The following is a 9,785-nucleotide window of genomic DNA, read 5'->3' as shown; positions in this document are numbered from 1 at the left end:
TGTTTTTTATTATATTCATTAGTGATTATCTCAATTTCGGCTAAAAGAATTGACAAAATCCTACACACTGTGCCTTTAAAGAAAGCATTTGTTTCATTGCAAACATCATTAAAACTTACAGGGATTGTAGACACAATGTGAAGAACAGCTTCCCAAACGGGGGGCAGAACAACYGGATCTGTGTCGTCGATACTGAGGAGAACAGCGGGGCAGAGTCGTGCTGCTTCAGCTTGGACCAGAGCAGGCGTGAACTCACACAGAGCGCACAGCATCTCGAAAAAGGCCCCTCTTACCTGAGAAGCAGAACAGGAGGGTGTAAATGGAAAAATATGTGACTAAGATCAGGATTAAATTACTACTAGCAATTACAATTAAAGATTTATTCAGAACTTAATTAAAACAAAAAAATGCTTGCATTATTGTTGTGATAGCATCTTTTGGAAATATTAAGATGGTAGATTTCACACTGATTCACATTTGTTCATTGGTTTGGTGATACCAGGCCCAAATCAAATTAATAACTGTGCTGTAAATGTACCTGTGGTGTCTTGTGTTTGCTGTACTTCCAGAACTTCCCAGACTTGACCAGATGTGTCAGTCCTGGCTCCAAGGCCTCTCTGTCACTTGGAAGCAGCAGGGAAAGCAGCCTCTTCACCCCTAACAGGGAACTGGTCAACATGCGCACATATTTGGCTTCTCGTTCTTCCTCTGTCACACTTCTAAAGAGCAAGTGGAACAAATGCCTCAGTAAAATCTCTCAAAAGGCATTACTGTGTATACACAGTGAAATAAGTAAACATAAAATATTAAAGAAAAAAAACTCATTACATACTGTGGATCACTAAGCGTGTCTGCTGTTTCTTTTAACAATATATCTTGAAGCACCTGCAACCAACACCACAGATTAAATGTATCTCTAATGTAAAACTCCACCTCTTTACACTAAAGTTAATGCCCCTACTCACGTTAAGGATCTCATCTTTGCAAAAGCTGAGAGCCTCAGGCTGTTTGGTGGGTGAGAAGGCAGCTTGAAAGGCCTGGGATGCAGCGGAGGCTGCAGGTGTATAAGGGTCACATTGGGACAGAATCCAGTGGCCCATCAAGCTCTTCAGAAAGGGGGCCAAGCTGCGACGCACTTTTAGCACCAGCTGCTCAAAGGCCAGCTGCGTAGCCTCTCTGATTCGCCGATCATGATCCTAATAAGCACAATTAGAAAATTCATTTTAAGATATAATTGTAAGATTAGTGGTTACTTTCTGAAGACAGCCGCCTACCTCCAGACAAACCAAAACACGCAAATTAATGTCCCTAGAAACAAAATCCACTGATGCTCAAACAGCTCACCACAGATATTTTGCAGTAAATCCTTGGCCAGTAGGGCAGGACTCCTTTCACCTCTTCAGCATCCCGTTCCTGACACATAGACCCAAAATCTTGCACAGCCTGTAAAACAAAATATATTTTACTACACTAGTTGAGAGATGGGTCTCGTGATCACCAATTCTCTACAGTATTCTGTAATAGTATTATGTACGTGCAACATTATTGCATGTTGTAATATGTTTGAATCTACAGGTTTGTATTTATGACACTTATTTACTGAATTAAACTTCAAAAGTAATGCACAGTAGCTGAAATTGCAGCTCACTTTCAGTCTAGTGACAACATCCCTCTTTGAGAGCTTCCTGAGCACCAAGCGGAAATCAGCATCCACCAGGTTGTCTATTTCCTCCGCTCCGTGGACAGCTGGAACGTAACTCAGTTCAGATGTAATTGTAGTGTCGAAGCCCACGAAACCTGGGATGACACCACCTTCCCGGGTCAGAACCTCTGCAGCTCGACCGCTGCTGGACGGCTGGTTCGGTAGGAAAAACGTGGAAATATGACAATATCAATTAAAAAGCGTAAGCCACACACACACATWCTTCGTTTAGCTGATCACTAGTTACACTAGCCTATGCTAACTAGCTTTCTGCTAACTCTCATCAACTTTAATATGGCACAAATATTGATAGTATCTTACCCGAACATTTCCTTTTGTTCGCTGTTTGTTCTTACCGCCCATAGCTATATTGTTTTGTTTAAACAAAAATGTTCCTATTAAAATAAATCATTCTCTTCGCATTGCTCGCAGTGCTAAAGCTTCATCTGAGAAACGGAAGTGACGAACCGGAACTCATACATATGTCAATGTCGACCGTAGAATGGGGAAAAAAAGCAAGCTCCTTCCTGGAATGCGTTTCTACGCTCCAGAACAAATATTTTTGTGGAGAACGCATTTCCTTGTGTGTTTTTTCTACTAAATTACAAAAGTTAAAAATTAATAAACGTGATTTTAAGTCGGGAACAGTCACGCCGTCTGATTTTCCAGCCAGAAATAAAAAAATCCCGAGCTTTTATTGGGTTGTGAACGTAACACAAGCTTGGACTGGCAGACTTCCTTTACACATTTATTTCTTCAAAATAAATTTGTATCAATTAAAATGCAAAATAATATCAATATCTTGTTAACCAAACAAAAAAGTGAAAGCAGTAAAATAATAATAGTTACTAATAAAAGTAAACCGAGAAAGCCTTAAAGAACAGACTATGTAAACTTGTTGGCACACTCACTCTAATTTCCCAATCATTGCTGATCTCTGTGTACACAGATAGTACATGCGTTATAATCACAGAAACAATTTATTTATAGATAAGGAAAGATCACTTTGGCTGCTGAGTGTCTGGTTTAAAAGTTGTGTAGTATTTTAACATTATTTCATTGGTAAATTGCACTAAAAAACTATCCTACATATTTTTGAAAATGCAGATTTCACACCAAGTTAGAAAACAAAAATAATTTACACACCGAATGTTGGCAGACAAATCAGAAATGGAATGAAAGAGTAAATCTCTCAAATTTGTAATTTCTATATGCAAAATGTGTATTTGAAATTAAACTGTGTGAAAAAGTAGTGTTGCATGTTAGATTCATCCAGTTAGTCAAATCTTAGCGCTGAACTGCATAAAATACACATATTTTCTTTAAAAATATGTCATAAACATGGCACAGAAAACAACAGAGTCCTTCATATAGATTAAAAATATTTTAATAAAAATCATATTCACATGAGTAAAAGCATCAACCAATTACATTAGAATTGTGAACGGCACATTACAGTCACATTTTAATCCTTTAWATGTGTATTTTGATGTGTAATTTTCACAGTCTGCTTACTGGTTTATAGGTCATGTTTGTCTAAGTGGAATTTCAAGTGAATGCAGAATTTGTTTTTGTAAACATTTGCAATTAAATTACCTTCCAGAAAAATGTGTAGATGTAGCTTTTGTGAACTGCACTGGCGTTAAAGTTGATCCTCACTGTAAAACTTTTATCAAACACAGRAGAGCAAAAGAATGCTTCTGTTTCATCTAAATTCACATTGCTTCAACCTAACAAATTCATCAGAAAATCTTTGCTCTGAGTTAGTATGCCAACGACAATTTTCTTCATGTATTTCAACAGATTTTTTAGAACAACACTTGTGTTCATGCACACAGACTAAAAAAACTCCAATTGCTGGAGTGGAAGCCATTAGTAAATTTCAGATATATTCTGTACATATTGTTGTCGAATGATAAGTTTTCAACTTTCCGTAAAAAGTCCACACTTTTTAAAGGCATCCAAATAAAACAACAAAACTACATAAACGTTGATACGTTCCATCCTTTAAATATTTTTTAACCTTTAGGTTTTATCCACAAAATTATTCCAGACCGTTTCTTTCAGTAAACAAGTACAGATTTACTGTTCTTAATTTGCTGGGTGTTTTCAAGGTGATCAACGATTTCAGCCATTTTTTTAATCCAATAAATATATTAATGTTTCTCTTTTTAATGAAACAAACACTATTTGGTGTGAATCAATAATTAATAAATTAATTCTGATCTTGCTCAAAGTCACAGATTTAGGGAAGCAAAATGCTTAACATTTAGAAAAATGTATTTAAGTTCAATTAAACATTTGTTTATAATAGTGACACATCACCTCTGCTTTCTCCTCAAAAAAACTATCTCAAATCATCTCCATTTCATTGTTATTAAAGGCTATATAGTTATAAACTCAGTCAGGTATACCCACTGATTTAAATACATTCACAACTATCAGAACATAATTTTTTAAGTTGTCTACATCTGAATCAGACTCAGACATCTTTGTGTCAACTTCAATTGAAATGAGTTTCAATCAAACTGCAGAAAGGAAATAGATAAAAGTGTCCATCCCAATAGAAGTGAAACTGTAGTAAAAAGCCTGTTTTTTCTACCATTGCCAACAATCAAAAACAACGGACATTCTTTTTTCTACATCTTGTAATTAAAATGTCTCCAGCAGCAAAAATCCAACGCACACATTAACCAACACCTGACTCAGAGAAGACTTGGTGTTTTATTTATGGTCTGTGCTGTATCACTGACTTGAACACAAAATCTCAAACAATAGCATGTTTAAACACAAAAGTCAACATTTTGATACCATTGTGATTAAAAATAAAAAGGAATGTGATTTTATTAGATGTAGTCAAATAAAGAAATGAAAAAAAAATTCTTACTGCACGAACTGAACCAGAATCTTGGTTGAATTAATTCTCCCAAAATCCATCTGATATGAAAAACTGGTTTAAAGTTAAATTAGCATTTTTTGTTAAATACTATTTATAGTTTTCACTAGGAATTAAAAAAAATCAATAAAACTGAGCTAAGATGGTAACGTCTTGCTGTGAATGGGTAAAAGGTCATTAACCTTCAAAAATGTGAGCAATCAAAGAATAAATCAAACTTATAAAATGCTACTAAACAAAGATTTTAAACATTTCAATGATAGCTGGTGACAGAAGATGTGTGTCTTATATCTGTAAGATTTATTAAATGTGATGCAGTGACTGACTTAGTCATGTGGGTAGATTTTAAACCAGGAACTGCTTTTCTTCAGGAATGCGAGTACTTTTGACTATAATCTAGAAAACATCACATTTTTTTTTACATAATTTCAAATGGGCAATCTCATGACAGCATGAAATTCAATGTGATCTAAAAATTTAAGTTTTTTATTTTATTTTATTGTTTCCATACTATAAGAAATGTGTACTAAGACCAATGTTCATCCGATGAGGGGTTAAAGTGTTTCGTTTTCAACAGTTAGTGTAATTTATTAGCTTCACAGTTAACACTCATGATATCCTGCTTTAAACAGGAACTTAGACTTTTTGCATCATCCAAAATACATGTAAATCCCTACTCTGAGCACAATCCCATCCCTGTTTCTCCTGAGCAAGCATTAACATTAACATTAACATTTGGAAAATCCTTAAGTTGCTTTGAAAGAACCTATCTGTTTCCTTCTGAGGTAACCCTATTAGACCCCTTTAGAGCTTGAGCTCAAGTCACCCAAGCGTGATGTCACCTCCAGGTGGAAGCACAGTGTGGCCGAGCACCGTGGCCTGCAGAGGGTCCGGTTTGGGCACTTTAAACTTCAGGGACGCCTGAGTCCCAAACACATCGAGCAACTCTCGGTTCATCAGAGCAAACCTACACACCGAGCAAGATGATAATCTGTAAATAATATTAAGAAAAATACAACTCAAACAGGCTTTTTACAGACCGTACACTTACCTGCCCTTAGTCAAACGGAGCAGGAACTTCCAGTATGAAGGCCTGAGGTTCTGCATTTCCATCACTGCCTGTGAAAACGTAACGAGTCAAACATTTATTTAATTAGTTTAAAAAAAAGGCCTTTGAAGCATTTTTTATGTTAGTGGCTGTGTGTTTGTGTGTAAACAGTGGCTTACAGCTTGGAAACAGATAGCTGTCGAGATGGCATAAATAACTGTGTCTGCATGAGGAAAGTAAGGGAAGTGGCCAGCCTCAATCCCTTTGAAGTACATGGTCTGAAACAATAGAAATGACCAATGAAAATAAGCTTAAAAAAGGAGATCATGTAACATATTACTAAGATACAAAAATAAAATCAACAGTAAAACGCAGTTCTCTCCACCTGCTGCTGCTAATGTCACAATATAGGATTGGTTCTTAGTTAGTTTTTGAGGACCATTACATAATGTGAAGTCTGTTCTAGCACTGCTTGTATGTGATTTGAACCCTCTACTCACTGAGAATTACAGTGTAAGGACAGTTTGTCTTTTCTACAGTTACTGTGTCCTTTTCACAAACCAAAGTCCTAACATTACACCTGCTCAGAATGTTACCTCCACCAACAAGGATATGTTTCAGTAGCACTGATTTGTTTGTCTGTCTGCACACAAGATTACTCAAAAACATATGAAACAAATTTGATTAAATTTTCAGGAAACAATGAAGCTGCAATAAAGAACAAATGATTATGAGGCCTGTCGCCATAAGGAATAAATCAACTGCACAGTAAATTAAAATGAGGTTGATGATTTTCAATGCTTGCTTGTTTGTTTGTTTTCTACGTATGTCTCCCTCTTTTTTTATTACGCAATCTATGATTCCACATTTACCTCCACCAGCTTAGAGAAGAGATACATGGTTATAGTTGTGCTTTTGTAGAAAAACATTGAGATACCGGCCAGGAAGCCTTAAAAAGAGAAAAACAGGGAGAAAGCTGTGTCAGATCATAAAAATCTGTCGGTTGATTCCTCATCAGGGATTATATTTACTTATTCTTACCYGCTATCAGTGCATGGAGCTCATCATCGATGTTACGCAACCAGCGCAACAAGCAGCTTGTTCCCTAAGAGAGGAAGAAACACATTCAAATGTTTCAAGTAAAGACTGAAGGTCAAATCAGTGTTTGAGAAGGGAGACTTTTAGCATAAATCCCAAACAATGCCATCAAAAATAAGYAAATAAAAACACAAACCTTATAAATACTGACAAAAGAGCCAAGAAAGGCTCCGAGTTGGAAGTTCTCTTTGTTGTAGAAGACAGAGGGCAGGCATGAGGGTTTGGAGAACATCTGCCTGAATGCTGAGGGCACTTTAAGACAACACTGGATAAGATAGCCAATACTGAACATCCTGACGAAGCCCTGGAAGGAAAACAATGACAAATTTCATCAGAACTTTTTTTTTTTAATTCAGGCTTTAATCTAAAGTGAAACCGTTTTATCTGTCAATCATTTTGAACAGTCAATTCACAATTTTAATACATCCCAGCTGGATTGTTGCAACTCTCTGTGCTGGTGTTAGCCCGGCCGGCCTCTCCCATCCGCGGTTAGTTCAGCGGCTCATTGTTTAACAAAGAAAAAAGTATGAACATGCCTCCTGTTTTATAATTGATTTATAACTTTTATTGTTGACCTATAAAGCTCTTTTACATGTCTGGCCCTTTGTATTCTTCCAGATCCCTTAAATCTAATGAGCATTACTATTTTCTGTAAAGCCATTGTTTTTATTTATTTTGAAAACTTGGCTGCACATAACTGTCAAATGAAGGAAATAAAAAATCAAGAGGAAAATGTTTACTTTAACGCAGTATGTAATGCAGTTGTCCTGGTAATGTTTACAACATCTGTGTCTTGGACCCCGTTTGCATCTGAATAATTAAAGACAAACAAACAGTGTAAGTTAAGTCTGTGCGCCTCTCTCCATCAACCTATGTTTGTGTACGTCAAGGTGTGTTTTCACTCACAACGACTGCAGCAGATCCCTGGTGTAGGCTATCAGAGTTCTCCTCCTGAGGCTGAGTCGTTCTGCTGCTGCCTGCAGCCGTTCGCTCTCTATGGCAGCCGTCCTCTCGGGGAGACTTGGGCCGTGAGTTTCTGCAACGTTGGAATGAGCTGGGATCTCTTCTTTCCCAATGATGAATCTGCGACAGGAAACGCACCCATTCAAACAAACACTACTGGCAAATTGAAATTGCAGCAGAAACGGGAATACTTCAACTTACTTTAATGCAGAAAACGCAAAACCTTTGAGACCATCTTTACTCCTGCAATACAATAAATAGATCTTTAACTAAAAAAAAGATTGCATTACTATTTTTATACTCTTAGGCTATATATGCCAAACCAGTTTTATTTATAAAGCACTTTAAACAGCACAAGGCCAACCAAAGTGCTGTACAGTAGACAGACACAACAGGACAGTCAAAATACAGATAAAAATATGGAGCATTTATATTTACAGTACACATAGAACAGAGTTATGATACACGGTGAGGTTTTTTTGCACCATCTCACTCAGACTCAAAGGCAAGGGAGTAGTAGTGTGTTTTTAAGCGAGACTTGAAGACAGCGAGGGAAGAGGACATATGATTTCAGTGCAACAATGTCTGTGTTATAGCTCTGACCTGAAGAGGAACATGAAGATGGATGCAGTTATGCAGAACAAAAGTACCTGATAGGAAGCAAAGTGAGAAACAAAATCAGATTTAAAAAAACTGTCTACTGTCATACATGTGACAAGATGTTATTTATTGATTTGAATTTAATCATTTTTTTATATTGTAAACCAAAACTTAGCTCCATTTGCAGTGGCCGTAAAATAATTTGCTGACTGTGTTACGTTTGTTGCCATAAATTCAGACATTTTAATGGCAGACTTAATTACTCAWACGTTTTTTGTTTTGTTTMMTTTTTTACCTCGCCATGTTTGATGGGTTTGACCAGACCTCGTGTCACTGCCATGCGYAACAACGTCTCACTGGCCTGAAAACAACAGGATTTTATTATGTAAAACTGTACAAAAAATATCAGACGTTATGTAACACATGTAAAAATATTTCTTAAATTTTTAACGACTCTTACAAGATTGGCCATGTATATTGTTAGCAGACCTCTCCTGATGGGGATAAAAGAGAAAAATACATATATATATTTACCTTTATTAAATGAATAATATACAAGGAAATACATTATGAAATTTTAAACTTTGCATCCCCTGAATAAAGTTCTTAACTCTTAGATGAGTGACTTCCAAAAGATTATCAGTTGTAAAAATAAGCTCCAAACCAATGATTACTTGCTGAGTTTCACAAAAATCTGTCCATTTGCTCATAAAATATTTTGCTAACAGGCGATGTATAGCACTTGAAGTATTCATTAGAATTACCTCAGCTYCTACTACTTTGCAGTAATAAAATGCATCCAACAAGTATGGTTTAAAAACAACTGGTACTTTTTTGCGTGTGTTTTACCAGTCAGATTTAAGCAATCGTGAAATATGCTTGCTAATCGTTTCATGTCATTGGGGGAGAAAATAAATAAATAAAACTCACCTGCTCTTGCGTTCCAGAAGGATGGCAATGTAGGAGGCAGGCAGGGCTGCACCAAACCCAGAGGACCAGGAGTAGAACCCTCCGAACAGTTTCCTAAAGCGAGAATAAAAACTATAAATCCAACGTCAACTACTCAGATGAATCAAATGATTGMCAGTCTTGCAACAGTTCAGTTTTCATTTTAACTTGTAATTGGCGTGTCTTAATCAAGCGCTACATCTACTTACCTGAGAATGCAGAAGAAAACAATGTAGAGGCCTCCATTGGCGGTCAGGAAAGATGTTGACGTCAGGATCTCCGGGAGAAGCTTTTTTAAATAATAATCCTTCTTCTTCCTCCGTAGAATTGCCGCTATCTGCAATACACAGTTCAGTGGTAGTCACAGTGTTGTAGGAGCTCAGAAATAATGCCAAATCATTGCCAAAGAACAATTTGGCGTACTGAATGTTAAATATTGAGTCTTAAAGTGTTTGCAAACACATAAAAAGTGGCTGTTCTGATTCTGATCAATTTTGATTTAGGAACTCACTACAGCTATATATATATAT

At 36.5% G+C, this 9,785-nt stretch overlaps 2 protein-coding genes across 2 annotated transcripts in view; both read right to left on the bottom strand.

The window, feature by feature from the left end:
* The window catches only part of ltn1 (listerin E3 ubiquitin protein ligase 1), a 16,154-nt gene extending 14,013 nt beyond the window's left edge, over positions 1-2,141 (bottom strand). Inside the window, exons 1-7 of the mRNA XM_014003219.1 lie at positions 2,024-2,141; positions 1,649-1,855; positions 1,345-1,443; positions 966-1,196; positions 833-885; positions 539-719; positions 120-293 (exon numbers count right to left, since the gene is read on the bottom strand). Coding sequence (XP_013858673.1) covers positions 120-293; positions 539-719; positions 833-885; positions 966-1,196; positions 1,345-1,443; positions 1,649-1,855; positions 2,024-2,065 — 987 coding nt within the window. The 5' untranslated portion in view covers positions 2,066-2,141. The remainder of the gene's footprint in view (positions 1-119; positions 294-538; positions 720-832; positions 886-965; positions 1,197-1,344; positions 1,444-1,648; positions 1,856-2,023) is intronic.
* Positions 2,142-3,071: 930 nt separating this feature from the next.
* The window catches only part of tmem135 (transmembrane protein 135), a 7,427-nt gene continuing 713 nt past the window's right edge, over positions 3,072-9,785 (bottom strand). The window contains exons 2-15 of the mRNA XM_014003218.1: positions 9,465-9,592; positions 9,238-9,330; positions 8,768-8,801; positions 8,603-8,668; positions 8,311-8,357; positions 7,909-7,950; positions 7,651-7,827; positions 7,485-7,554; positions 6,881-7,048; positions 6,688-6,751; positions 6,519-6,595; positions 5,826-5,924; positions 5,650-5,717; positions 3,072-5,565 (exon numbers count right to left, since the gene is read on the bottom strand). Coding sequence (XP_013858672.1) covers positions 5,421-5,565; positions 5,650-5,717; positions 5,826-5,924; positions 6,519-6,595; positions 6,688-6,751; positions 6,881-7,048; positions 7,485-7,554; positions 7,651-7,827; positions 7,909-7,950; positions 8,311-8,357; positions 8,603-8,668; positions 8,768-8,801; positions 9,238-9,330; positions 9,465-9,592 — 1,278 coding nt within the window. The 3' untranslated portion in view covers positions 3,072-5,420. The remainder of the gene's footprint in view (positions 5,566-5,649; positions 5,718-5,825; positions 5,925-6,518; positions 6,596-6,687; positions 6,752-6,880; positions 7,049-7,484; positions 7,555-7,650; positions 7,828-7,908; positions 7,951-8,310; positions 8,358-8,602; positions 8,669-8,767; positions 8,802-9,237; positions 9,331-9,464; positions 9,593-9,785) is intronic.

The sequence above is a fragment of the Austrofundulus limnaeus genome, unplaced genomic scaffold (genome assembly GCF_001266775.1).
Source record: "Austrofundulus limnaeus strain Quisiro unplaced genomic scaffold, Austrofundulus_limnaeus-1.0 Scaffold17, whole genome shotgun sequence".
Classification (NCBI taxonomy): Eukaryota; Metazoa; Chordata; class Actinopteri; order Cyprinodontiformes; family Rivulidae; genus Austrofundulus; species Austrofundulus limnaeus.
Note: the sequence above shows the minus strand (reverse complement) of the source record. Positions and strands in the feature narration are given on the sequence as shown.